At 33.0% G+C, this 27,874-nt stretch overlaps 6 protein-coding genes across 10 annotated transcripts; 4 read left to right on the forward strand and 2 right to left on the reverse strand.

The window, feature by feature from the left end:
* Positions 1–949: 949 nt before the first annotated feature.
* On the reverse strand, positions 950–4,365 carry LOC116406111. Its single transcript, XM_031889815.1, has 4 exons — positions 3,922–4,365; positions 2,824–2,934; positions 2,249–2,404; positions 950–1,626 (listed from the first exon to the last, which is right to left on the reverse strand). Exons 1-3 carry the CDS (start codon positions 4,012–4,014, stop codon positions 2,249–2,251), a joined length of 360 nt encoding a protein of 119 aa, XP_031745675.1. The 5' UTR covers positions 4,015–4,365; the 3' UTR covers positions 950–1,626.
* A 1,685-nt stretch (positions 4,366–6,050) lies between these two features.
* LOC116406110 (polyadenylate-binding protein 2-like) lies at positions 6,051–9,456 on the reverse strand. Its single transcript, XM_031889814.1, has 6 exons — positions 9,299–9,456; positions 9,111–9,213; positions 8,563–8,633; positions 6,985–7,176; positions 6,380–6,501; positions 6,051–6,294 (listed from the first exon to the last, which is right to left on the reverse strand). Exons 1-6 carry the CDS (start codon positions 9,398–9,400, stop codon positions 6,246–6,248), a joined length of 639 nt encoding a protein of 212 aa, XP_031745674.1. The 5' UTR covers positions 9,401–9,456; the 3' UTR covers positions 6,051–6,245.
* Positions 9,457–15,042: 5,586 nt separating this feature from the next.
* On the forward strand, positions 15,043–17,878 carry LOC116406089 (peroxidase 17-like). Its single transcript, XM_031889787.1, is given in 5 exon segments — positions 15,043–15,389; positions 15,484–15,675; positions 17,116–17,494; positions 17,497–17,643; positions 17,646–17,878. Coding segments are annotated over 5 exon segments (1,005 nt in total). The 5' UTR covers positions 15,043–15,152; the 3' UTR covers positions 17,696–17,878.
* An 896-nt stretch (positions 17,879–18,774) lies between these two features.
* On the forward strand, positions 18,775–24,143 carry LOC116406126. Of its 5 annotated transcripts, XM_031889820.1 has the most exons (13): positions 18,779–19,074; positions 19,169–19,234; positions 19,309–19,357; positions 19,663–19,808; positions 21,235–21,331; positions 22,341–22,397; positions 22,493–22,593; positions 22,693–22,773; positions 22,858–22,950; positions 23,370–23,434; positions 23,572–23,635; positions 23,708–23,785; positions 24,033–24,143. In XM_031889820.1, the coding sequence occupies exons 1-9, from the start codon at positions 18,860–18,862 to the stop codon at positions 22,874–22,876; spliced, it is 831 nt and encodes a 276-aa protein (XP_031745680.1). In that variant the 5' UTR covers positions 18,779–18,859; the 3' UTR covers positions 22,877–22,950; positions 23,370–23,434; positions 23,572–23,635; positions 23,708–23,785; positions 24,033–24,143. The 5 variants fall into 5 exon arrangements, with proteins under 5 accessions (XP_031745682.1, XP_031745680.1, XP_031745679.1 ...); XM_031889819.1 differs by lacking the exons at positions 23,572–23,635; positions 23,708–23,785; positions 24,033–24,143 and having other exon boundaries at positions 23,359–23,400; XM_031889823.1 differs by lacking the exons at positions 23,572–23,635; positions 23,708–23,785; positions 24,033–24,143 and having other exon boundaries at positions 18,781–19,074; positions 21,230–21,331; positions 23,359–23,400.
* LOC116406106 lies at positions 22,876–24,321 on the forward strand. The gene is made up of 6 exons (XM_031889811.1): positions 22,876–22,950; positions 23,370–23,434; positions 23,623–23,635; positions 23,708–23,785; positions 24,033–24,141; positions 24,218–24,321. Exons 1-6 carry the CDS (start codon positions 22,876–22,878, stop codon positions 24,319–24,321), a joined length of 444 nt encoding a protein of 147 aa, XP_031745671.1.
* Positions 24,322–25,674: 1,353 nt separating this feature from the next.
* LOC116406131 (tubulin-folding cofactor C-like) lies at positions 25,675–27,853 on the forward strand. The gene has a single exon (XM_031889835.1). The coding sequence runs from the start codon at positions 25,754–25,756 to the stop codon at positions 26,822–26,824; it is 1,071 nt and encodes a 356-aa protein (XP_031745695.1). The 5' UTR covers positions 25,675–25,753; the 3' UTR covers positions 26,825–27,853.
* Positions 27,854–27,874: the final 21 nt, after the last annotated feature.

A 27,874-nucleotide genomic window follows, 5' to 3' on the forward strand; every position in this document is an offset into this window, starting at 1 on the left:
ACACGCATGCAACCCAACTAAACTCGCTAATTCAATCAACAAGTCTTATTTTGATTAAAATTTATAGTTAAACAAAATCAATAAAAAAAAACTTTTTTAAAAGAATTAAACATTAAATGAAACCAATAAATTAAGATTCTCTTTTTTAAAAAAATATTTTTCTATAAAAGCCGTATTTATATGCTTAAATTCCAAAAATCAAATAATTTCTTTCTGCCATGACTGCTCATTTATGTTCATATTGGAATTAAATTTATAAATAAAGTTAATTTTGTACATAGGACCCACACGTACTCCTATGCACATAAAGAATGGATAAATACCACAAAAAAATATAAATGTACGTCTAGGAAAATGAAAGCAAAGTATATATATATAAAAAATATCAAGCATATAATATATACTCCGTAAGCTTAACACTTTCAAGAATCTTAAAAAATTGAATATTACAAAGTTTAAATAAAAAAGTGTTTTAAGTAAGAAAAAGAAAAAGAAAAGGTTTAAGATGCTTTTTATGGGTTTGGATTGAATTTCTAGTTGAAAAATTGTTAAGGTTTATCCAAACCCCTTCAAAGTGAACCATGTGTGTTACCAAACATATTCATTAAGTTAAATTATTAATCTATGAACCTTTAGATTACCAAACTAAGCTAAGCTCAGGGATTATTAACATAATCCTTTATCCTCAAGGTGTGTGACAAAAAATAAAAAAACAAACAAATAAATAAAAAGGAGGTGTGATTCCATATTCTTCAAACTTAGGCATATTTACAAAGAAATAATTAGTCAGATAAACTATGTTTCAATTTTTATTTCACAAATGTTAAAATTACAGCTAATAAACACAACTAACACATCGAATAAATCAATTATGATTGAACTAAACTTATTTAGTCTATAAACCACTATATTTATTTGTTGCTAGATCTTTAGTTTGATCAACCATCTATTTAACAACACTCCCATATATGAAGATGAGTTAATTTCAAAAGATGAAACTATGTTTTTGTCGACTGGATCAACCTTAAAGACGTCAAGCATCAGTTTCTAAGGCTGGTGGTACAATTATGTTACCAAAAATTAGAGGAGCCATCTAACAAGTCTTTAGCATTTCCAATTCCTCTCACCACCAATTCTTTTATTAGTTCAACAAGTAGAGGCGACGATTCAACTCTTTTTGACCCTTTGGTCGATTGGTTGTGTTAAAACTAGTTAAACTAGGCTCGAATTGGCTTCCGGAACTGTTCTTTCTTCTTTATCATTGGTTCCTGCGTTTTGGTTCCGTCACTTCCAATATAGGTGGTTGTGAGGCTGTCTACATCCTTCATTTCATAATCAACCAAAACTTGACTCTAAATTCGCCTAAATCTACACTATGACTGTCAGACAATACAAATTCTTCATTATGTTATGAATATTCCAAAATTCCATACATACCATTGCTGAAAAAGGCTCAAGTCCTCTTCATATCTCCAGCATTCTTATCCAGCTTTATAACTACCAAATAAAAATTTTTTGAAAACAGCAGCCACAAGAATCAAGATCACAAGTACAGAAACAATCCACCTTACTGTGTAGAAATTCCACTTCAGTCTCGTTTCATCAACAAAATCCTTTGTGACACACCTGTATCGTCAAAGTTATACCAAGAATTTATTATATTATTGTTGTGCTTATTGCTCTTAGAATATCTAAGTGCTTTCTAGATCCAATCATCCAAATATGAGTTTTTTACATATCTAAAATGTAGTCAGCAAGCAAAATAAGAAAAGATAGCATTATTCGTTCAAACTAAGAAACGTCCCTACCAGAGGTTGGCAGCATATATCAAAACCCTTCTATTTTTTAAGTGAATCCTCAACCCTTCTTTTTATCTACTACTTCCTAACTTCCCATATAAGGGATTGTCTTTTGGGTTGGTTAAAAAGAAGGGTCGTGGATAATATATATATATATATATATATATATATATATATATGTTATCCCTGCTAGAATCCTTGTTTACCAGTGAAAGCTACATGACCAACACCATAACCACCAGCCGTGAAGTGCTACAATTCCGTTAAATTTTGTCCACTTCGGTTTTAGTGAAAACTTAAGCCTAATAAGTTTTGAATGCTCCTTACAGATATTAATTAATTATTTACTTCTTTCAGTTATAAGCTTAAGGAAGAGTCAGGTTTTAGATCAAAATCACAAGAAAAAGTGAATAATTAATGAATGGAAATTTTTTAATGAAGATCCTAACTCAGATTTCATAAGCTTCCAGTTCTTTTGATTCCACATTGGCTGAATTTTGTCCATCAATTCTTGTCTGTTCTTGATCCCGCGTTTGTTTGCTTTCCATGAGTTTCCTTTTTTCTCCCATAGCAACAATCAGTTCCAGTTGCTTTTGTTGCTGTTCCTACACATTAACTCATTACAGCAAGTTCCATCAGTTTTTAACAAACAATGAAATCTTAATAAAATCACCGTCTTTCTATATAAAGCTAACTTCAGGATCACAAGGGGAAAAAAAAAAAAGAGTACCACAAGAGCATAAAGATGTATCAGAAGATTCTGTAATCAAACAAGTTCAACAAAATCAAGAATTCCACAAATCATAGAAGCCTGTCTACAATTGCCTATAAATTGTGAAAACAGCCTTCATCCCCTCTCAAACATCCATCCAATAAACAGCACATAGAGGGTGTTAATTTAAATTGTGAAAACAGCCTTCATCCCTCTCAAACATCCATCCAATAAACAGCACATAGAGGGTATTAATTTGAAAATAATTAAAGAGTTCTGTTTATCAGTTATAATAATCATTTTAAATTTTACCTGCATGGCTAGCAAGACTTTTTGCATCTCAAGGAATTCTTTTTCAAGAATATCTTCTTGCACAGCCAAAGTTCGAGTGTCCTCAGAATTTATTTGAGCTAAAACTGCAGTCTTTAATAGCATGCAAATGATTAGAGGTTTGTGGAAAATAGTGGGTTAAAAGTCAGATTTCACACTCAATCTTAAAGAAATGAACACACACAAAAAACAAAATAACAACAAAACATCCGCTCAAAGTTTCATAGAAGTTGGGCACAGCGACTGTTGGAAGCATGTGAACTCATAAAAAGTAATCAAATAAAACTTACTTGAGAAATGAGAGGAAACGAAATCAATTGTATTGAAAATTTTCAACATACTACAAACTTAGTTCACCACTTTCTTTTAAACTGTCTTTTGTTTTCTTGTTCTTCACATAATTGCATCAAACCCAACAAAGAAACCCTACAATTTTTAGGGAGCACAATGAAAAATCTAAACCATACAATAATTCCCATCCCATGTATCAATATACATTGACCTACATTTGTTTTATATTGCCTACAACAATGTGAAGTTTGGGGTTTGAACCCCAACCCCAAGGAAAAGAGCAAGTGTTAACAAGTGAATTATGCTTCATGTTGGCTACATATATCCACAATTAATCATCTTAAAAGACTTGTTTTTTGGTGGACTAGATTTTTGTATGCCCTAGTATTCTTTCATGATTTTTATCTTACAAAACTATACACACATACACTTGATTAAATGTTCGCTCGTGTACATGTATAATGTATCAAGAGTAAAAACATGTTTTAATTTTCAACAACAAATAGACGAGCTCATACATCAATTTCCATCTCTCATCCTACATATTGTTACCTCAGTTTCTCGAATTCTGCTTACAACCCACAGAAATTCAGCATGATTATGGAAATGCTGAATGCATTTCAGGTTTAGATAAACAAAAAATGGCTATACATATCATGTTCTCTTCAAGGAGACTGGATTGAAAAGGTTTAAACCCGAAGGAGAATAAAACCAACTCAATTCATCTTTCATGAACATGTTGCAAGTATCAAAACAGATCATAGACAAAAAAGAGAGAGATAATAATACCTCGGCAATTGGATCCTTCAGTGTTTTTCGTGTAACCATATATCTTATGCCCAACTTCTCAAGCTTCCGAGACAAACCCCGAATCACAATCATCAAGCTCTTTAAATCCTCCTCCAATTTCTCAAACCTATCCAACAAATTCACCTTCAACCCATCACTCGTTTTCCCCCAACTTATTCGTCTCCATTGCAACCTTCGAATCCACGAGTTAAGAACAACCGTAGCCACCAGCAGAGGAAACCCCACACTAAACCCCTATCACCCATCAACATCAAAATCCCCTTTTTCGAACTAGAACCCACGAAATTCAAAACAAAAACAACCAAGAAAACAGCAGAAGAGAAGAGAAAAATGAATTCCGAAAGCAAAAGAACCGATTCTAAATTGAAATCGCCACTCCGTGCATTGTCTTCGGATTCGTAAACTCCAATGCCGTAATGGCAATAAATCGGTGGCGGGAAGTTGAATTGTTATGAGTGGTCAGTAACTTATGTGCATGAAAGTGGAAACGATTGAGGCTTTGGAGGGATAAAGATGAAAATGAGGGACAGAAGTGATTGTTGTTTCTGGGAAGGGAGTTGGTGAAGGAACAAAGCTTCAGACGGTTGGAACATCTGAAGAGATTTTGAGAAGGCAGTAACATTTGTAGAGAAATAGAGAGAAGAATTTGAGTTTGTTGAAGAGATTCCAAAGCTTCTTCTGAAGAACAAAGATAGATTAGAGCATCGTTACCATCAATGGAGAATTTTGGTGATTCAGGCGCTTATAGCAAAACACAGGAACGATTTTGAAGCATCTGAGGAAACGAGAATATCGAAGCTATCATCAGATTATCTATTTGAATAACTAAAGTATGCTAAAATGAGCATGACTCTATCGAATTTGAAAGCAAGGTGTTTAATCTTTCGTTCAATATATTATCCAATTTTATATATTAAAGTTGCATGATCAACAAAATGTCTCTAATTTTCCTAACAAAGTCATTTAATTATTAATTGGAGTAAGTTCAAGTTATATCAAATTTCCCCATCTTCAGCTTCATCAATTGGCTTGTGAGTTTAACAATTTGTTCAAATTTTACCTTATGCATTTTTTATAAGTTTTAAATTTACTCACTTTTTGTTCGAGTGATTTGGAAAAGGGGTAGTTTAAAAAAAAATAGGAAAAAATGGATGAAATTTGAAGGTGAAGTTGCGCGGCTGTGAAGGAAACGTTGATGAAAGATTGAAGAAATATATTAGGGAGTTTTCTTTTGTTACAAGTAAATTTACAAGCTAAGTTTTACGGAAGAAAAAAAGAGAAGGATCGCGGAAAGTAAAGGAACTCTCCCTTGTCAAATCAACTCTCTTGTAACTATTAAATTTCTTTCTCTTGTCACGTCTATTAAATACATTCTGATTTCTTTTGCTTTTTTGAGTCTCTTCTTCCACCTTACTAACTTTTCAAGAGAAGCATTCTAATCAAGCCAAAATTTTAGCTAAATAGTTTTCAAATCATCCATCTTTCTCAATTTTTTTTTAATCCTACCCTTTTCCAAATCACCCCCTCCTTCCTAGACCATACCCCCAACTTCTTTTTAAAACTCCCTCATTTTTAGTTTGTATTACCAAAGGAGTTTGAATGTGGAAGAGAGAGAAGTGTAAAAGCAAGACCAAAAACTAAAATGCAACACTAGACAGACAAAAGATAGTGATTTAAGAGAAAATAAATGGAGGAAGAGATTTCATTTTGCGGACAAGAGATTCCAAAATAGATAAAAAGGTAAGTATATGATCAATTAGCGAAGTCCTAAAACAGAGCATCATCACCCAATTTAGATCAAATTATCTTTTTTCCATGAATTTTCTCGATGAAAATGTAGCAGTGTACTCTATAATTGAACCATAATTTTTTTTAATATCGTTGAGTTTATGCAATTTAGTAGAAGCAACGATAACCTAACTTTTTTTCCAGCAATTATTGAGAAGAATCATTATCAAACGCAAGCACCCATTTGAATCGACTTTTTGGTGTTTATAAACTTTTTTTTTTTAGCATTTACAAACATTTTTTTTCACATATAAACACTAAAAGGTTAATTAAAACGCCCCCTTAAAACTGGACAGCATCAGTGTATTATGAACGAGTAATTAGGCAAAAATATATATATATATACTTATTGAAACGGCAAAGTAATTTATATCCAAGATAACAAAAGCAATAGACAGATAACAATATAACATGAATATAGACATATATCCTTTCTCTATTCTCTCGAGGATCAAAAGCAACTGCCAACTCTTTCAGGACAAACTTATTAAACCTGAACAATGATGTGGCATCATCTAATAATAAGGCATGTACCTCATGGACCTACGAAACCGGGGCATCTTCCTGCATTGGGATATTGAAGGATCAAGAAACTGGCAGAATCAACAATTTCCATGACAATGCAAGATTAGGAAACTAGAAACTGTACCCGTATCCATAAGGTGAATAGAAATATGGTGGTGCATAAGGTCTCCTAAATCCCACGTACGGGTTATAGCGACGTGCACGATATTGCTTCATACCAGGAACATTTGTTCTCTTGGGCAAAACCTGGAATGGTGTAATCAAGCAAATAATGTCAATATTGGTCAGAGTGATATTGAAGTTCCCAAGCGTTGCATGATATCTATCTGGTTGAAGTAAATTACAAATTTGTTCCTAGGGTTTGTGAAATTGAAGTGTTAGAGTAAAGATAGAATTTAGTCTCTATAGTTTTGACAAAACCTCACAGACAGTCCCTATTATTTGATAAAATTCTCATAAATGTCTTTATCGTTGAACCTATCTGTGAAGGTTTTATGAAACCGTAGGGAGTAAATATTAATTACGAACCATTACGACTCAATTCTAACATAACTAACATCACTCAAACCCTACGACCAAATTTGAAATTTAACCTATATCTATCTATTCACACCAAACCAAACCAGTGAACCAGAAAGGTTTCTCCTTCCAGAAATTTCCTTTTTTTTTTTTTTGTGAACGAAAAACCTTTTTATTTTTTATGGAAAACCTAGAGAATGGAAGACTCACCTTCAGTTGCCGCCCATGTAGCTCAGATTCATTCAGAACGAGAGCCTCTTGAACAGCTTCAGCTTCAAGAAATTCTACATAGGCAAAGCCCTTCGGCTGACCAAATTTATCAGTTAAAATAGTCACTCTGTTGACAGTACCACAGGATTGGAAATGCTGTTGCACTTCTTCGGGTGTGCATGCATAGTCAACCTTCAAAACAAGGACGTTGATTGTTGAAGTAGAGCTTTGAGCATAAAATAGTTAAGTTCTATAAAAGTGAATACAAAGCTAGTGTTCTCTGTTCGAAGAACACATCAGACAGCAATAATTAAGTTAGTATGTTTTAAAAAAAAAGTCTTATGATTGTTGTTTAGCTTTTAATATAAATATAAATACTACTTACTTTTTCAGTGACTTAATTGTTTGGTTTCTTAATAAAGTTTTACGCTAAGAAGCTTTGTACAAAAACAAAAACAAAAAAAGAAAAGCAAACTTCATCACATGTAATCAACAAGGCTTGGGGATAAATACACCAGAGCAACATTAAGAAGTAATAAACTTCCAATGGCATGGGAAGTGAATCAGAAATTATTAACTATGAACAAAATCACCAAATCACCACGAAAATCCAACTCATATGTTCAATGAACATATGTAGAAGTAGCAGTCAATCAGAGGCATGAGATTCACATGGCAGATGCATGTCCAAGCATGCCTCCCTCTGCTAATAGATCAATTATAAGTAGTAGAAAACAGTTCCACATTAGATATGATTGAGAATGAGGTATTTATTCTTCAACATGGAGGATTTCTCACATTAATCTTAGTTCACATAGTTTTGAAATAAAATTACCACTATGAAACTAGAAGACTCTCTGCCGGAAGATGACAGGTTGAGTTTCTAACTAAAAGGAAAAGTCTAGATTAATAAATAAATCTAGTAAAATTTTCTAATATGAAGAAAAGGACTAATAGTCTTTCAAAGATCACCTGGTTAAGGTGAAATGCATGCATTAAAATCCAACATTTGGTCTAACCGAGTCAAATGAAGCACAAACTAGAAAAATAATTCCACAAAAAAGCGTTTATCTTACACCCTCGCCTCCACCTTTTAGCTCATTTGTGAGACAAACGATAATACTGCGAGCATTGACAAGGCTCTGCAACTAAAATTGCATGCACTTGACTCGCCTCTGCTTCCTCGGAGACATTTGAGTTGTCACCTAGAGTTGAGCCATCGACATCATTATTCCACATTTAACGGTCCCAGCCTCCAAAGCGCATGTTTTACAGCAACATAAGTTCTACTAGCAACAGTCCCTTTGTTCTAAATGCAACAACTCACTAATGGTTTTTGATGTTTCAGATTCTTTTTCTTTTTTTCTTTCTTTTTCTCACTGATTTTTTCCCATTATACCAGTATTTCAACCATCGTTCACAGTTTTCTTCTTTCTTTCTATTCTTCTTCCTTCTTTTTTTTTTCTTTTTGAATTTTTGCAGAAATTCCTCATTTCAATAACATTTTTCCACAGATCAAATAACTAAAAAGTTTTTCTCAAATCTAAAGAACATCAGTAGGGACATTTTTCTTCTCACATTGCCAACAAATACTGATCGTGAATCAGTCTCCTCCTTGCCTGCTTGACTAGCTGATGTACCAGCAGGATCTGCATCAAACATAACAACAATAGGTAAAATAAGATAGGCCAAATTGGAGAATAATTATAGAAACAAACTAACTATAATACCATACTTTAAAATTCATCCAGTTTAAGAAACTTTCAACCAACATGATCGCATAATTCAATATTGGTTTCTGTCTAAAACCATAATCACATACGATTATTACTCCCCTAGGTTACATAAAACTAAACACAAGCTTAAACATATTCTAAAATTTAAAAGTAACAATTACGAACCATAATGTCAAGAGTTTTGTCAACCTTGCACAGCTATGTGGTAATATGCTAGCAATTTGCAAGAAACGAAACAGATATGTGGTAATACTAGCAAATATATCACAACAACACATCAAAAATTTCAAGCCCCAAATCATCGCTTACAACATCACAATCCAAATTCAAGAGATTCCATGACTAGATGTTTCTAACGAAAACAATAATGCGTAATCATGAGAAAACAACCTTGCACAGCTCCCATTTCTTTTTCAACCTTGGCCTGCATTTCTCGAAGAGCCGCTGCTTCTTCCTCCATCTCCTTCAAGCGCTTTTTCATCTCGTCAAGCTCCTGAAATACATAAACGATCACAATTGTAATTCTTCTGATTCTCTCCAAAGCACGAGAACCAGAAAGAGAAAGAACAAATGGCAACCTTGACAGCGTCGTCGTCGCCGGCAGACATGTCAACGTCTCCTTCCATCTCCCCTTCAACTGGGATTTCTCCACCGTATACCTCGTGCTCCTCTTCCTCCATATCTCGTTCGCTCACAATTCCGCTTTGGTTTCTAGAAATCTCCTCGTTCGATGCGTAGAACTGCATAGAATCGGAATTGTTGGGCCCTTAAAAAGTTACTTCACTTCACGGCCCAACGGCCCAACATTGGCCCATTTAGGCATAATGATGGTGGCAAATTAGTAAAATTAATTTAAATAACAAACACATGTTGATTACATTTGTTATTTGTTTACAAGATGATTATTACGTTTGTTTAGTTTACTAATGTAGTCATAATAAAACGTTGGGTATAAATTAAATACATAATCAACAAACACAATTTAATTGTGAAGTTGAAAATTATCAATTCGGTTACGATAATAGCAATGATAAATTTATAAAATGAAATATGCATTTTCTTGGTACTTTCCTCTCAGAGGTGTGTGATTTATGGACCAAGGAAATTTCGAGTTCATATTGCAATACAAAGTGAGAGGAAAGAAACTTTAATCTACAATCCTTCTAACTATTCAATATTTGTTCAAGTCAACCATTCGTGAACAAATTCATAGTATTAGATTGTATGAACAACTTTTCATACGACCTCCATTCATTAATTATCATACAAAAAGTTTATGGCGTGCCCTTTTTCTCTTGTCATATTCTAATAAGGTACAGTTACTGCATGCTCACCTATGTAATAAAGGGATATGTTATAAGAAATACGAGCGTATCTTGCGTTGTATTTATCTTTGTGCATTTCACTATCATGCCTAATTAAAAATTGTCACGTATGAAATTTCCTTTATATATATGAATATATTTTTCATTTTGTGATTTTATATATGCATATAAATGGGTGGAGGTTGGACTTGTAGAGGGAATGATTACTTGTGATGAATTTTTCTAGCACTATAATTTTATCTACATAAATATTATTTGTGGACTTCATTTTAATATCGTCATATTTTAAAAAATACATTAGTGTGAGATACAATAAATAGACTCTTGATGTGAGTGTGTTTGACCTAGTAGTGATAAAGCAAAAAGGAACGTTGAAAGTGAAAATCACAACCCTAAGATGAAGTGTGAATTATTATGGTTCTACTTCTTCCCACTTCCCCTTTCATTCTTTTTGCCTTGTTGGTTGGCTATGCTTGGCTTCCTTTACTTGTAAGTTACAACAAACTTCACTTTCTTCTTACACTTCTATGACTCAACTTTCTAGATTTAATTTTTGTAATATATATGTACACATATACGACTTTTTTAACTCGAACAAATACACGAGTTTTAATTTTATCAAATTATACCTTGAGTTTCAAATTAATGTCAGCAATTTTACTCTTTGATAAATTTGGCAAATGAAAATGAAAATGTCTCATACAAATACCTCCATTAGTATGAGATATTTTGATTCGAAACTAAGTTTGAAACCAAAAGTAAAATGACCATGAGGATTTGTTATACCTGAAGTTGACAGTATCACACCATTACCAAAAGATAAATCAATTAGAACTATTTTTCTTTTTTGTTAAATTTTTTTTCTTAAAACAAATGAGTGGATTCCAAAAATAAGAAGCAATACCAAAATCACTGGTCTAATGATAATAATCAAAATATGAAAGACATAGTAGGTCAAATTATAGGCCACCTTATTACAACATAACTCAAGTCGGCCACAAACACAATTTAGCAAAGAATAAGTTTTAGCACAAACTACCCAAAAATAGGAAGGGATGAGAGAAAGAAACATAGAGAAGATTTTAACCACACCATTAACATCGATACAAGTCAAATCACATAAAAGTGAATCTTCTCTACAAACCTATCTCGATCGGAATGGCCAAATTTTTTCTCTAACTTCTACATCTACGTGTCCCAAAGCAAAAGTAAAGTTTAGGCAACAACCAAATTACCACTTCTATTTCTCAAGATATCAAACCCAAATCAATTCCCATTTTGTTAGGGTGATACACAACATGAACGTTGAGTCACCACACCTATTGTCACAGGACACTATCTAGACAAATGAGCAATGATAAACTTAGTCGTAACACCAACACCAATAATCTGGAACCCATCCTAGTTCTTTAAATGGATTGCACATCAACCCTAACCAAAATAGAACAAAGAACAAAATCTACCACATCCCATGAAATTTTAAAGGAATAACTATAAATCTACCCACCATACTATGGGGAAGCACAACCAAGATGAAATTATTCACCTTTCTATGATCCTCCAAAATCGCCCAAGAAGCAACACCAAAACCATTGGGATTTGTCCTAAAATTCGTAGATAGTAAATATAATTAATTGACCGTTATTTATTAATAAAATTTTATTATTATAATTTCAATTAGTGTTATTGATTATATTATTAGTTTTGTCTCAATAACCTAAATCAAATAAACTAACATCCTAAGTTGTTTGAGGAGTCTTGAACAGTATGTAGAGACATACATGAATCAATGTTCGAGATAAACTTAAAGGGTCTATAGTATAGAGATAAAGTTGGGTAGATTATCCAAGTAACACTATGGATACGACTCACTTTGTATTTGATACAAATGCAATGATTTAATGTGTTCGTGTAGGTGAAATGTGAGTGAAGGTATCTTATTCAATGAGTTTGCATAAGACTGAACCACGAAATAGTAACCACTAGATGTAACTCTGTTAACTAGTTGAGTTTTTATTTTATTAGGATGACCTAGGTAACTTAATTTTAGTACTGAGTGTATTTATGAACTCCTGTTCGCGAGGGATTGTCCTTTGATTTGTACGGGTGAGAGAGGCCAAATTGTCGACTTAATATGCTTATCATTTTGAGAACAAGACCAAGTGGGGAGCTAAGAACATAATCACACAAGGTGGAATTCACTTCTTCCCGACTTTAGGATAAGTAAATGAGTGTTTCCTTAAATGATGTCTCTAGGACTTGAACAAAAGGGTCTATCCACTCTATGGCACGAGAGAGGTTTATGTTTATTAGTTGAACCATAAATAGGTTGTTCATTAGAGGAGCACTGGTATTTAAGGACTAGAAGTAACTTAGTGATAAAATAGTAATTTGACCCAGTTGGTGTTACGAACACTCGTGAATGACTAACTTACTGTTATTGGTATATATGCATTGACACAAAAATATATCTACAGTAAGAAGAGTTCAAATGTGAATCTAGTGTACACACAGTTAGCGAACATTGATTAATGTGGTTAATGAATTTAGCCAATTAATCTTATATCGTTTTAACTTCTGATCTATAGGTTCATTAGATCTTCTTCCTAGCTCGTAAAGGGTAATGAAATTTATTTATATTGGTTGTAATTTGAAATGTTCAAATTTACTTTAGGAATTAATATATTGTATGGTGATACATTATAATATAAAGTTTATATTTTAATTAAACTTTATTATATAGATTTAATTTTGAATATGATTCCTAATTAATTTATAAGAGATAAAATATTTGAATGAGTTGAACTATTAATTTAATGTGAATTTGATTCGTATTAAAATTATTGGTAACGAGAGAAATTTATATTTGGATATGATTCAAATTTGAGTAAAATTAAATATAAGATATTTAATTTAGTAATTGAAGGATCAATTAATGTTTTTGTTTAATTTTATTAAATTAATTAAATTAAAACTATAAAATATACGAGAGATATTCATTAAATATGTTTTAAATAGAATATTAATTAAATATGATATAATTAATAATTAATTTGATATTTCTATTAATTTAATATTTTTTAAATTAATGGAATCTTCTGATTCTCTAGAAGAGTGAGTTATAAATACAAAACAAGTTTTTAAACCTAAGTCGTTGCTTGCAAATTGTATCAGAAATTCTCTCAAAACTTTTTGTCATTCTAATGAATTCTCACAAACCAATCTCAACCTAGAGGATATAAAGGTCTCCGACGAGTAATGTCTCAAATTTGGTGATTTGTAGATTCAGAGACGTCGTCAAGAGTAAATTCCTCTATTCTATAGTTCTCTAATCTATAATTTGTTTAAACATATGTTTAACCTTAGTTAAAATTATAAGAAAATTTGTTTATGCAATTGTTTAACAATTTACAATAATTTTAAGTTTCAAATTAAATTAATGTAAGATCTCCCATTGCTTTCGTTTCGTTCCTTCAATAAAACAAGTACATAGATTAACTTACTCTATTTAGACGAACCAACGCATTCACCAAAACATTACTACAAGACTACATGCATCCCTCCCAACAACTATCTAACCTCAAGTAACACCCCACTCCAAAACTCTGAATTCCTCCATCATTGCTCAAATTCACAATCTCTCCCCCAATAACACACACACACACCACATCTCAAAGAAAGAAAGAAAACAAAATCCTTTTGAAAGAAACAAGAAACCACCCAGGCCTAAGCCTTTTTCCAACAGAAACCCAAATTAGGACCTTCATTCATTGGAGGGAGGAAGAAATTGCCTATTTAAAAGTTTTCTTTACACAAACTAAACCATATGTCAACATTTGGAATCATATGTATCCTAAACTCGTGGTTCCCACCTTCCATTTCCCTTACAAAAATATTAACTTAACATTTTATAATAAAGCTTAATCAATCCCATAATTACTTTACAATTTTAGAAAAGTAAATGGAATCTCCATAATGCCCCCATTCACCACTCATACTTCGACACGCGTTCATTATTAATTTATTTGACAAAAATATTTAGAAAAAAACAGTCAAAGTAAATATTACCAAATATGACAAATAATTAGTAATATCAAATGGTTATAAGATTATAAAAAACTATCAATTTTTAATTTGCTACTTTCATAAAAGGAATGAAGCATTAATGTGTCAAATAGGAAATAGGAAATAGTTTTATTTATATTTTAAATTTCAATTAGTCAATTTATCGTTACTCATTTTCAAACAAATGTCTATGTTTATTTATTAATTTAGAAGGATTATGAATGACAATTTCAAATTTACTTTTAAGTGATGAAATATAGTGAAATTTAATTTAAACATCACTCTAACTATTTTAAATTTATTAACCTACGTAAATACAAAAATAAGTATTTAGTGAAAATTAATAAATATTTAGTGAAAATTTGAGGTTAAGAACGTAGATATTCAACCAAATTGAAACAAAATATAAATGTAAAAATAAAAGTCTAATATTTTAGTGGAGTTTTTCAAAAAATATAAAAAAGTACAACGAGGAAATAGTAAAAAATAGTAAATTCGACGAAATATTTTCCAAAATTTTGCTATAACTTATAAATATTTTAATTTATTTTACTATTTTAAAAAATGACCAAACTATTTACTATGCAATTTAAATAGATTGTCCATTGCCATTTTTTTTTATAATTCATCTATTTTAATTTTATTAAAAACTAAATTAAAATCAAAATATGAAAAAGTTGGTAGAAAAGTTGTAACCTCAATCTTAGGAATTAAATAAAAGGGACATTGCAAAAAATAGCAAAAAAAAAAAATTTATGATAATAAAATTCACTTCATTACATTTTTAAATTATAAAAATAATTTTAAAAGTACATAAATTTATTTTTAGTCCTCCAATAGCTCTATATGCAGGTTCTAATATTCCTAATTTTGTCATAGCTAAAGTTGATGCATGAAAGGAGGCAAGGACCAAAGAAATGGCAATTATTGGCCATCCTTAGCCCATATAGCCTTTGTCGTCTATAACTTGCCATTGCCATTGCTATTGTGCTCTGCTATAAGAAAGCTTTCCAACCTAAACAACTTTTTTAGTGAATACTGAATGAATTCTATTCCCAACGCGCAACCAATGGCCAATACCTTCTTCCCTCTCTTCCTCTTCTTCCTCCTCTTCCACTTTCCATCCCTTTCTCCGGCCAAACTCCAGCTCAATTTCTACTCCAACTCATGCCCTCAGGCCGAAGCCATAGTCCGTTCTGTGATGCACAAAGCTTTCATCAGAGAACCTCGTAGTGTCGCCTCCGTTATGCGTTTCCAGTTTCACGATTGCTTTGTTAATGTAATTGATCCCCCCAACTGTTCGTTCTTTTGGATTTTGCTTTTTTTCTTTACCTGTTTGGCTTCTGAATCGGCGTTTCCTTTGTCTAATTCAGGGCTGTGATGCTTCTATGTTGCTAGATGATACGCCGACGATGCTTGGAGAGAAACTCTCTCTTGCTAACATTAATTCGCTTAGATCTTACGAAGTCGTTGATGAAGTGAAAGAGACTTTGGAGAAGGTTTGTCCTGGCATTGTTTCTTGTGCAGATATCATAATTATGGCATCCAGAGACGCTGTCTTTTTGGTGAGTACTTCCGTTTCTTCTACCTCTGTTTTTTGTGCTATGAAATTCTTATTGGAGCCTGAGATTTGTTTTTCTTGATGTTTATCTTCTTTGCTTCGTTTTTCACTCTCAATCCTTCTCCTAAAATCCACAAATCGAAATTCCGAAAACACAAGAAAGAGGAACGAATCAACCAACACTGCCTTTCAATTTAACATTTCAGTTCCATTAATTCCACTTAATTGTTTGAAATTTTTGCTACCAAACAACAGTCCAAATTTGAGTGAACTCCATTTTTTAAAACGATTTAATATAGAATTTGAATACTTCGTGATAATCGTTGGATTTTAATTTAAAAAGAAATATTTAGGATAAGAAGTAGAACATTGAATTGAAAAGTAAGAATTTATAGAATCAGAGAGTATTTCTACCGTATAAGAAAGAGCGGAGTAATGTGTATATATGTATTATAAAAATCGAACTATTGTTATATCTTTTACCCTACAACAAAAGAAAGTTGTATGAGACATAGAAAATCAGACCGACATGATGTGACACCATTTTTCAACTTAAAACACACGAGAGAATATTTTTAGCATATGATATTTTTTTATCTTCGAAAGAGAGAAATCAACTTTCATGCATGTTTCCTAATTCAGTCGATCTAAGATGGGGTAGAATTATTATTTTCATTTTTAAATTGGGTTCATTTTCTCTTAATTCCATGTTCATAGTTTTCTCATTCTTAGTAAAAAATACTCCTAAAATATAGACAATCAAACATCGTCCTAAACAATGGTTGTGAAATGATGTATATAAGCTTAAGTTTAAAAAATCAAAATTCAAAGAGTTACGAAATGAGGTGTAAGTGATGAGAAAAGTATCACAACTATTTGTATGGTTCATAAGTTGTTTGAAAAGAGTTAAGTGGGATTGATACCTTGTACTGAATTAGTAAGGTACCCAATAATAATAGTAGCTTGTTAATAAAGCAGAGTTGGACAGTAACCCTTGCATAAGCAAGTAACTTCCAATGGTTTAAAAGCTCCACCAACAATCCTGCCAAAAATTCATAACAAACTGGTCCATCCCCATCCTCCCACCCCAACTACTTTTCCAAATGTCATCCTCTTGCTCATTTTGTCAAGAATTCACGTCCAAAGAAATCAAAATATAACCACTTTTATTATTGATTGTTTTTAACCCTATCGAATCTAAATTCATTAAGCTAAAATAAACATAACTCAATCGATTCACATTTGAATTATCAACTTAGAATGTTCGATCTTTCACTTATATGTCATAAACAAGAAAGAAATAAATTCATTAAGTCTGAAGGAATATATTCAATCTGAAAACAAAAATAAGATAATAGGATGAAGTTATGAGCTATTTCTCTAATTTATAATTAATTTTGAGATGAAATTCACATTTTTATGAACATAACTTGTATTTATTCAGACAGGCGGCCCTGATTGGCCAGTAGAACTGGGACGGCTGGACAGTTTAACAGCAAGCCAAGAGGACTCGGACCAAATCATGCCAAGTCCAAGAGCCAATGCAACTTCTCTCATTGACCTTTTCAGCAAATACAACCTCTCCGTCAAAGATTTGGTAGCTCTTTCAGGTTCGCACTCAATTGGCAAAGGCCGATGTTTCTCCATCATGTTTCGACTCTACAACCAATCCGGCACAGGACGACCAGACCCAGCAATCGAGCCTAGGTTCAGAGAAGAGCTCTTCAAGCGATGCCCTCATGGCGTGGATGAAAATGTGACACTCAACCTTGATTCCACACCTTACGTTTTTGACAATCAGTACTTCAAGGACTTGGTTGGTGGGAGGGTTTGTTGAATTCTGATGAAACTCTTTACACATTCGGTGAAACTAGAAAGTACGTGAGGTTCTTTAGCAAAAATCAAAGTGCATTTTTTGATGCATTTGTGGAAGGTATGTCGAAGATGGGCGACTTGCAATCTGGCCGGCCGGGGAAGTGAGAAGGAACTGTCGGGTAGTGAATGGCCAATCTGTGATCATATAAACAAAGGTTTTTTTTTTTTTTTTCTTTTTTCTTTTTGTGTCTGGTATATGGTAAAAATTTGTTCACACAGGTTTGATTTAAGTTGATGGGATGTGTTACTATCAGTATAGGAGAAGTATCTATTGTAAAAGTTCCGTTATTTACAGATGAATGACAACCAAATTTAAAAAATGCTTGAGACTATAATTTTATTAAAATCACTTCTAAACATGCTTTTGATGAACAATAACAATGGAGAATTCAAACTAAAGTTCTACGATTTACTAACAATAGATTAATTATATTCACACACAAACAAATAATAGTTTATTATTTGAGAGAAAATATCAAATTAGAAATAAAAATTGAGACTCCACCCGTAATTCTCCCTACTCATTGGGATAGACTAAAGTATTAAACATCTAAGCTTTAAGCTTTAATATTTAGAGTACAAATACACAAACAATTTAGAGTACACAGTTTTATCTGTTTTTCTAAATGAAAAATCTTTTTAAAAAATGGAAATATTTAGAGTATGTTTCACTTCAACAAATATCATTTGTGTAGCAATATGAAATATGTTTCCAAAAATTATTTTTGAATTTTACCATTCTAACTCTCCAAATACATAAACAATATCTTTCATGTTTTCATTATATTCAAATTTTAAAATACAAGATTATATTAAACAAAAATTAATTGAAACATTTAAATATGTCAAATTATAAATTCAATTTATTTTTAATTTTTTTCTATTAAATATGTAAATATTTTACTATATTTTTAACCATTTTTTAAAAATAAATACATTTTAAACAATTATTTAAATAAAAATTCAATTTTTGAACATTTTGGTATCACTAAATACACTTTATTTTTTCCTTAAATTAATCTCTAAATTTTCCCAGCATTATTTATTTGAAAGTTGCAAATATAACAATTATATTTAAAATAATTGTCTATTAGGAATTGTAGACAGTACTGTATTTATAATTTTTTAAAAATATTACTGCATATTATAATTACCTTAAATTTATTTTGAATAGTAGAAAATGAAATTCAAGGTGGGCAGGAAGTGTGGAGTATATATATATTATTGTTTCAGATTTCAGAAAACAAATTTAAAAGACGAGTTGATTGCGAGTCATCAAATTTGTGGGTGAGAACGAGAAGAAAGGGAAAACAATGGAAGAACTAAGGAAACTAGAACAAGTACATACACTCATTACATTAATGGACTCCCGCGGAATCCCCATCACTTCTTCTTCTTCCTCCAATCGATTCATTGCCAATTTCCTTCTCCTTTTGGTACTTTCTCACTCAACTTCATCTCTGCTTTACGTTCTAAATTCCTCATCCAATTTGAACATTTCAATTCCTCCACTTCCCCTAGTAAAATGGTATGTTTCTTGATTGCAGCTTGATTTATTGGTGCTGATGAATCGTTGTTCTGATGTGAGTTTGTTTCATAATTGAATTGTATTTGTATGTTAGGTGCAACCATGTGGAGAGCTTGACTTTGACGATAAATTCGATTTGGTTTCTGAATACATGCCGAAGGTGAGTGCAAGCTAAACCACTGATGACTTTGATTCATTTGACTCCTGCCCATCAACTTTTCTTTTGTTCTACAGTTTTCGGAAGAGTTTCTTGGCGATGTATCATTGCTGCTTGGCGATGGAGGTACTATGTTCTTATGATTTTTTTTTTAAGTACAACAATTGGGGGTTGGGATTCAAACCTCCCACCTCTAGGATGGAATGTTATGTCAATTACAACTTAGCTAAGCTTGCTTTGATATCTATTCTTATGATCTAACTGAAATGTAGATGTAGATCAATAAAATAAGGAAAGTTGTGGAATGATTTTGTTTATTGGTATTTGTTAGGGTATATATTGATGTTTAATCTTGGAGAGAGATTTTATTTGTTTGTTGCGGAGGTAGTGGCCCTACTATTGATTGGTTGCTATGGTTTAATTTGTTTCAGACTATAGGGGAAAGGAGATGGAAAACACTTTGCAGCCTTATTGTGACAATAAGCTGGATCTTGGTTCTTCCCAGAACTATTGTGGGGAAATGGCTATGGTTGGCTTGGATGCAATGCAGCGTGCAAATTCTACACTTGAAGATTTTGTAAGTGCATGGTATAGACTTTTTATTTTTGTTTTGAATCTTTGATTGAATATTAAATATTTGGGGGACTTCCATTGGCAAATACCTCTGATGGCATATGGTCGTATCGGCAGCATATATGGTTCAGACCTGTGGATGGGCTGGGCTGGGTTGGTTCAGTTCTTCCTTGCTGTCCCCTCTTTGTTCCAAAGTAAGGGGTTTCAAATTAGCTGAGTGCAGGACTCTTTTGTAGCAATATTCCACTAGTAAATCAGTTGATGGAGAAAAGCTAAGGTTTTAGGTTAGTGGGTCTAACTGAGGAACTTGGAGGTGCTCACCGAAGAATTCACTATTGCTGATTTTGTGACGAACTGCTGGTATTTCCTCTCCAACACATTGGAATCTCAGGTTTAGAAGTAAGAAGCAGACACTTTGATTTGGCTAGGGTGTCCGTGTTTGACACGTTTTAGACACTTGTACACTCTGATACTTGCTGGACATATATTGGACACTTGTTATTGCAGTGGATGTGCTAGTTACCACTTACTAGTTATACAAAGGCAATATAGGTCCAACATTGTCAGACATGTCTAGAACACTTAACTTCGAATAAATTTTGGGAACAAAATGCACCAAATTCATTTTTTAAGCATACAAATGCATCAACTTTTTAACTTTGTATTTCCTTATATTAAAATGGTATATATTTTTAACAATGTATATTTTGTAATGCTTTCCTAGACTTTTAAAAAATGAAGTGTCATGATGTTTGTGTCGTGTCCTATGTGTGTGTTGTATTCGTATCTATGCTTCTTAGTTTAGAAGGTGGTTACATGGAGTGAAAATTGAGGAGTGGTACAACATGTCAAAATTGAAGTTGGAATCGGTTGGATTTAAAAACATTGTCTTCAAAGTGGTTAGTTTGTTCAATTGAGGGACTTTCTTTTTATTGATTTTTTCCTCTTCTTCTGGTCTAAACTGGGAAGGTTTTATTTATTTATTTATTTACGTGCTGTTGTAAGTCATTGTTAGAATTAATGGGCTTGGCCCAAGGAAGGATTTACCCTAATTTCCTATCCCTTTTATCATAAGTCTTCCCTTTTGTATCTTTTGTTAATATGAGAAATTAATAAGAGAGCCAATTGTGGTTTTTCTTCCGGTACTTGGGTTTCCATGTAACTCAGTGTCTATTTTACTTTACCGCTTTTAACAGTCATATTACGGGCTTGTTAGATGTCTTATCACCTCTCCCCATTTTGTAATCTCGGTTCTTGTTTTAATTCAGGTCTCAAGGCATACAATTACTGTCATGATTTTCTTTTCGGATTTTAGGCCTTTTTCCTTTAAAATAATTCTTTTATGTCTAGAATCTTTTGGATTAGTAAACTTAGGCTATGACAATTCTGCCATATAACAAGCTGACATTATAATTCATTCTGCAGTTCAGATCTTATTTCATGTTTCACGGAATGGATGCAAACAAACCTCAATCTGTATTCAAATACTTTCCCATTCTGTCATTTACGGAAAGTTACATATATCAGGTTATGTCCTACTCTTTTCTTTAGTTGTCTTTGGTGGAAAATTAGATGTACAAAGGTTCAAGGATAATGTTGCAGTTAAGAAAAAAAAAAATTAAAGAGAAAGAGAGAGGGAGAAGAGAAAAAACTCTTCAATGATTAATACGAAGGTTGGAGGATGTTACATCAATTGTTTCTTATTAAGAAAAACACAAAGAAAGAAAGAAAGTAAGAAGAAATGAATTTGAATTTTGCTTTGGTCTCAATGTAAACAACTACAGGAATTAGTGGATGGAGAATATTTGAATATCTTTTGCTAAAATGAACTTTGACAGAATGAAGAAACTTCATCCGAGTGTGGTGTGAATATAAATACACGTTTCTTGAAGTAGTACATCTATATAGAGGAGATCATTGATCATTCGGTGTCAGTTTTGGGTTCAGCTAACTAGTTTTGAAGAGGTTCATTGTTTGGTGAAATGAACGAAAAAAGTACTGAAAGGAGAAGATTAAAAAGAAGAGAGGGAGAAGAAAAGAAGAAAAGGAGAAGAGAAGGAAGAAGAATAGAAGAAAGAAGAGATGAAGCTAGAAAGAGAAGAGAAGAAAGATAAGAGGAGCAAAAAGAAGAAAGAAAAGAAGAAAGAAAAGAAGAAGAAAGGAGAAGAAAATAAAGGTGGAGAAAGGAGAAGAAAATAAAGGTGGAGAAAGGAGACACGAGAATAGGAAGAAGTTATTCCTAAGGAGCCGCAGCAACACATTGCCACAAAACACACGTTTATTTATTTGTTTATATTTATTCTTCTTTTTAAAACAATTTTTTTGATGGGCTTTAGCAACTGGCCCAAATCAAGATGTATCATTAAGTCGACTTACTGAAGCTGGTTCGGTTGGTAAATCAGATGGCTCACCTTTTCTATTTTTGATGCTCATGCCCACTTGGCCACTTCTATAACCCAATCATGTCTTTACTATGATCTCAGTGACCTTGGGTTCTGTTTTGTTTGTGCATAATGAATTTATCTTCATGCTGCAGCTGGACACTTTGAATGAGAAGATAGTTTTGGGTGGATTTGCTTTTGGAGAATCTCAGGTGTTAATAGAATACTGGATAAGATGAAACATGGCAATTAAGCACTTGTGCATTTAGCTGACGAACTTTCATATGATTTTTCCACTGAGATTTAGGAAACAAATGAAAAGAGCACTAAGATTCTAAGTGCTATCAGATCTGATCCACTTCAACCACTTATTAATCTCCTTAAATCACATGGCTTATTGACAGACAGGTCTGATGATTTGCTCCAAACCATGTTCTTTTCCACTTGAGAAGTTGGGGACTTACTTTGAATGGCAATATTGACTTCTTTGTTTGTTCCAATGCCTAGATTGGTCCACGAACTGAGAAGTGGAGAGGAGTATTGGGCCTTGGAAAGGGACCTATGTGGTGCATTGGCGAGCAATGGAAGGTAGTTGTTGTAGTCTTAATTTATTTTTATTTATTTCTTGTTGGGACTCCTTGTGCTCATGCTGATCCCAACTATTTTGTTTAGGTCTCTATCGAGGATGTAATGCGGGCTATTCATCTGAAATCTTTTGATTATAGAGTGTTGAACCTTCTTTTGTATCAGTTGAGAGGAAAGAAGGTAATTCTTTCTTGTTTAATATTTCATTCTTTTAGCACAACAATAATAGGATAGGAGATCGAACTTTCCACTTCTAGGATAGAAGGTTATGTCAATTACAGCTTTGGCCATTTAATATTTCATTTTAGAAGCTTAATAATCTAACTTTTCATGAAGTACTTGCTAGAGATAATACATTACGATATGTACTAGTCCTACAGACAATATCTGGGGGCTTCCAGTGGTTGAATTATAAGCCTAATGGACTTACCTTCTTGTGTTCTTTAGTAATTTTGTCAATCTTCTGATTTAACTGTGTTTGTTACTATTTTTTCTTATATTAAGTTGTTAACTGATGTGTTAGCGTTGCAATTTGTTTTTGATCTGCTATCCACCTTACTTTGTTAGTTTGATTATGTCGTGCTGAAGTTTTTTTGAAGGTTAATGACTTGCACATGGAATTTCTATCAATCTCAGAATTGCTAGTTGAGATAGCTGACGATTTGTAAGTATTCTTCCCTCTCCTCCTGCTTCCAAGCACTCTGAACAATCACCCATTTTGAGTTCTGCTAATAGGCAATAGCTTTGCTTGACTCCTGAATTGATGTCTACTAATAATTAATTTGAATATCATTTGGCAAGCACAACACTGGTTTCCCTTGATGCTGGGTTGACTCACTGACTTTCTGTTAGGTTTGATTATGAGGTGAGTTTACCAATTCTCTAATATATTTTCTGACCCTTTTAGCTGCAAATAAAAGCTATGATCTTCATGTAGGATGATGTACTAGAGAATAATTTCAATATTCTGCGGATGTTTGTCCGGATGTATGGAGCTTCAGCTCCAACAGCGCTGGTGAGTGCTTGAGGTAGCTTTAATTTCATTTGATTTCTGAAGCAGCTCCAAATTACATAGAAGAGATTTGGTGTTAAGCTTAAAATTGGAAGATTAAATAAACACCAAGATCAAAGTTCAAAGATTAAATTTGTAACTGAACAAAACATAATCCTTTTCAACAGATTACTCATGGTAACCGGCATATATACAGCTTGTACCACGTCTTTGATTCTTAATACTAAGTTTGTGTGGTAACCATTTTCAGGCAAAATATGTGAGCGAGGCTGAGGAAAAGTATGACGAACTATTAAAAGCTTTGGATCCTCATTTATCCTCACTTTACCAAAGGAGATGTGAAGAGGCCACTAAAGAAGGTAACTGGTCCAACATTTTAAAGCACAAAATTCCTGAAATATGAAGACATATCAAATCATTTTGACATGTAATCAGGTGGTAAGGTGTCAGCACATCGGTTTGGATCGTGGAGTATCCCACCTCTGATACGAGATGAGGAGTCGTTTCGAGCATCTGTTATGTCAAATATTCAAACATGAAAGGTGATAGTAACCTCATAACCTCGTAACAAATGTTGATGAAATAGCCTTCCTAAATAGGGGATTGTTGGTTCTACTAATTTTTATGCATTGGTTTTTGAAATATATTTTAGTGGTAAGAAAGGGTGTATAATTATGAGTGATGTTCGTAATGCACCTACCTATTTTTATTCAAATAGGTCTACCACGTAGTTTACTCTTTTGTAACTTTAAGACATGAATTTCAGTTGCAAAAATTAATATAAATTTGAGCCCATTAACTACTTCTAACTACTAGTGTAATACCATGCTATACATTTTAATATTTTCTTATACTATTATTTTATTGAATTGAATATTTTTATATCAAAATAATGTTGTTTCGAAATATTTTACATAAATATAGTTGATTTTTACGTTTTTTTTAAATAAAAAAAAAGAAAAAGAAAAAAAAGAAGGAAGAATCTTGTTTTAAAAAATAAATAAAAAGAAAGGTCGAGTCTTAAAAAAACAGTGAAGAGAGATGGGCGCTCTCTTTCAACTTTTATTTAAAAGTTTTTCTTTTCTATCATTTAAATAAAACTTATTTAAACATTTATCTAAATTTTATTTTTTAATTATCATGTTTTAAAATATTTCTTTAAAAAAAACTTGATTTTAATATTTTAGAATTATTATTAATATTAGTACCGTAAAATTTATATCCTAATTTAAGACCAAAGTAAATTTTACTTAAATCACCTATCCATGTAATACGAGGGTGTCAAATTTAGATGATCTTGTTAAACAATCCAACAATCCTTCCGACTTTAAAACTAATATGTTTTTAAAAAAATTATCATTAAAATATTCTCCAAATTCTTCACTTTTACATTATCTCTCCCTCCTCTTCCGTATTTCTCATTAGAAAAACACTCACAAAATTATAGAAGAAAATAAAATTAAAATTCACAATTAAAATAACTGATTTTGCCTAATTAGTTGTCAAAATCCATTTTACCATAAGAGATGAGAGCTCTACCAAAGCTAGCTTCCTACGAAAAATCAACTATCAAGTAACATAAAAACTCTTCTAATAACAAAAGCCTACTTGTATTTCCATTTTCTCAATTCACTTAAGAGCTTGTGTACTTCGGAATTATGCTAAACCTTCAAATTTATATACATATATTTTATAGAATTTCAAAATATTTATAACCACTTTTATTTAATTTATTGCATTTAATTTTTGTAGTAAATTTAGAATAATGAAATTTCATAATAATTAGTTTTGCAATGATTGAATTTCATGGATGAGGGTATAGATGAAATTTTATAAAAGAAAATTAAAAGATAGATTTGTTTTCTATATATTAAATAAAATAAGGTTGGTTTCAAAATTGAAGTATAACGCAACCCATTTTCCGTCATCGTTAAATTAAAAAACTCGCGGCTGCAACCGAAGCATCCATTAATGGCGGACGCTGATGAACCTTCGTCGATCCCTAATTCTATTCCTTCAGATCCTTCAGACGCGAATCTCCAAAAGAAGCATGCTTCAGTCATCGAACGCCTAGCCAATCGCAATCAAACTCGCTTAGAGAATTCCATAACTCGCAGATCGGAATCCGATTCCTCTACCTCTTCCACTTCTTCCTTTCTCGACCGCTTTTCCGACTCCAAGCGCGCCATCGAGTCGGCACTCGCCCAATGCCGCCTCACACCGCCGGACCCCGCTCAACTCAGATCTCACCTCGATGGGATATCCACCTCAATCTCCGACCTCGAGAAGCTCGTTGCCGAATCCTCTTACTCTTTGCCCTCATACGAGGTACGAGCTTCACTCAAATCCATTTCGGAATTGAAACAAGCCCTCGATAATTTAAATTCTGAGTTGCTACCTAAAAAGAAATTCTCATTCAAAAACAAAGCCACGAAGAAAGACCAAAAATCAGAGTCGAAAGATCCAGGGCTTGAAAATGCTGATTCTATGTTAATGAACAAGCAACAGCAAGCGAGTTACAGCGCGCGGGATTCTCCAGGAATCAGAGACAAGGACGGAGAGATTCTGGTAAAGAATTTCAAGGGATCAGATGTTGGGGAATTCACTATCTCGGGTCTTAGTTCTTGTGAGGTCAAGTTGATCGGTAGTGTTAGGGCATTATTTATTCACAAACTAAGAAACTGCAAAGTTTACACAGGACCTGTAATGGGTTCAATTCTAATTGATGATGTTGAGGAATGTACCTTTGCAATGGCCTCCCATCAAATCCGGATTCACAACGCTAAGAAAAGCGATTTCTATCTCAGAGTCAGGAGTAGGCCGATCATTGAAGATAGTAGCAGCGTGCGATTCGCTCCCTATCGTGTGAGCTACGAAGGAATTGAAGAAGATCTCACAGATGCAACCCTTGGCGTGGAGACAGGGAATTGGGAAAATGTAGATGATTTTCGTTGGTTACGAGCCGTGCCGTCTCCGAACTGGTCGATTTTGCCGGAGGATGAGCGGATTGACACCATCAAAATCTCTCCCACAGAAGGTTAAGCCTTTGAAAGTTAAGTTTTTCATCTCTACTTTTGATGAATCCCAAGTTTTCTTTCAAGGTTTTGTTTGGTTAATAGAGCAGTAGGATGCATCATAGAGAATTTCAAGTAGTTGATTTTGCTGTGATTGTGTGTATACAAAACTGGGAATCCTAGTAAATTCTCTCCCTTTCAATTGGTTGATTTTTCAAAAAATATTTCCTGGGTTGGCTGTTTTTCTTGCTGCCTTCGAGTGAGTTGCTATAGCCACTTGATAACTTTGCCTGAAGGAATATGATTGTCATTTCTTTTCATACCATGAAGATTTAGACTACTATGATTTTGAATGAAACATTGTCTCAAAATTGAATATTAGTTCTGGAAACATGATTTGTAGGCTTTCTGCCCCTGTATGTATGCTTGTTGAATCTTGTAGCAGTCTCAAATTTTGATGTACTATGATGACTTGATGAGTAAAAAGTATTGGAGAGTTCTTCAATCAAAGGGGTGATCATAAGCACAACTGATATATGTCTCAAGAGTTTTCATCTAATGAATGCTATGCTTATGGAAGGTTTGGAAATTGCATGGAACAAATGAACACCAAGTACCTTATATGTAAGTTACGAACATGAAGTTCGAGAAGAAAGATATAAGCTATAAAGAAGAAGAAACATTCTTGAAAGTGTTGTCATTTCGTTCTCCTCAAAGATGTCAGAAGATCATACATAGATTATGGATATAGGAAATGATACCAACCAACCAACTCAAAGTTTTCCAAAGAGAACCAAAACCGATATGCAGAAGGACAATGCACGTTTTAGTGGCAAGAAATAGTCTCCATTCCTTTAGATTTATGATCCCCAACAACTCATGCCAAAGCTTTCGTGATCGCATTCCAAATTTGAGCCAAAAGCTTTTGGTGCATCCCTCAAATATTGTATAAAGCAACATATTCATTTGTCTGCTTGTTCGTTTGCTAACAAGTATCCGTCGATATTACCTCCTGCCTAAAAAAATTAAGAGGAAACGAATGCCTCCGAGGAGATCATGGTTTGACTCGTTGTCATCG

This window comes from Cucumis sativus, unplaced genomic scaffold (genome assembly GCF_000004075.3).
Source record: "Cucumis sativus cultivar 9930 unplaced genomic scaffold, Cucumber_9930_V3 scaffold66, whole genome shotgun sequence".
In the NCBI taxonomy this organism is placed as follows: domain Eukaryota; kingdom Viridiplantae; phylum Streptophyta; class Magnoliopsida; order Cucurbitales; family Cucurbitaceae; genus Cucumis; species Cucumis sativus.

Bases quoted from the DNA above. Each gene is read 5' to 3' on its own strand.
- LOC116406106 (XM_031889811.1), top strand. From the start codon at position 22,876: ATGCGGGCTATTCATCTGAAATCTTTTGATTATAGAGTGTTGAACCTT. The intron at 22,951-23,369 runs GTAATTCTTTCT...GTTTTTTTGAAG, and splicing joins ATCAGTTGAGAGGAAAGAAG to GTTAATGACTTGCACATGGA. The intron at 23,786-24,032 runs GTGAGTGCTTGA...AACCATTTTCAG, and splicing joins CTTCAGCTCCAACAGCGCTG to GCAAAATATGTGAGCGAGGC.
- LOC116406131 (XM_031889835.1), top strand. From the start codon at position 25,754: ATGGCGGACGCTGATGAACCTTCGTCGATCCCTAATTCTATTCCTTCA.
- LOC116406126 (XM_031889820.1), top strand. From the start codon at position 18,860: ATGGAAGAACTAAGGAAACTAGAACAAGTACATACACTCATTACATTA. The intron at 22,398-22,492 runs GTGTTAATAGAA...ACTGAGATTTAG, and splicing joins TTGCTTTTGGAGAATCTCAG to GAAACAAATGAAAAGAGCAC. The intron at 22,594-22,692 runs GTCTGATGATTT...TCCAATGCCTAG, and splicing joins CATGGCTTATTGACAGACAG to ATTGGTCCACGAACTGAGAA.
- LOC116406111 (XM_031889815.1), bottom strand. From the start codon at position 4,014: ATGATTGTGATTCGGGGTTTGTCTCGGAAGCTTGAGAAGTTGGGCATA. The intron at 2,935-3,921 runs GTATTATTATCT...ATGCTATTAAAG, and splicing joins TGAAGGATCCAATTGCCGAG to ACTGCAGTTTTAGCTCAAAT. The intron at 2,405-2,823 runs GTAAAATTTAAA...GTTAATGTGTAG, and splicing joins AAGTCTTGCTAGCCATGCAG to GAACAGCAACAAAAGCAACT.
- LOC116406110 (XM_031889814.1), bottom strand. From the start codon at position 9,400: ATGGAGGAAGAGGAGCACGAGGTATACGGTGGAGAAATCCCAGTTGAA. The intron at 8,634-9,110 runs GTTGTTTTCTCA...TGTTTGATGCAG, and splicing joins AGAAATGGGAGCTGTGCAAG to ATCCTGCTGGTACATCAGCT. The intron at 6,502-6,984 runs GTGAGTCTTCCA...ACACCATTCCAG, and splicing joins TACATGGGCGGCAACTGAAG to GTTTTGCCCAAGAGAACAAA.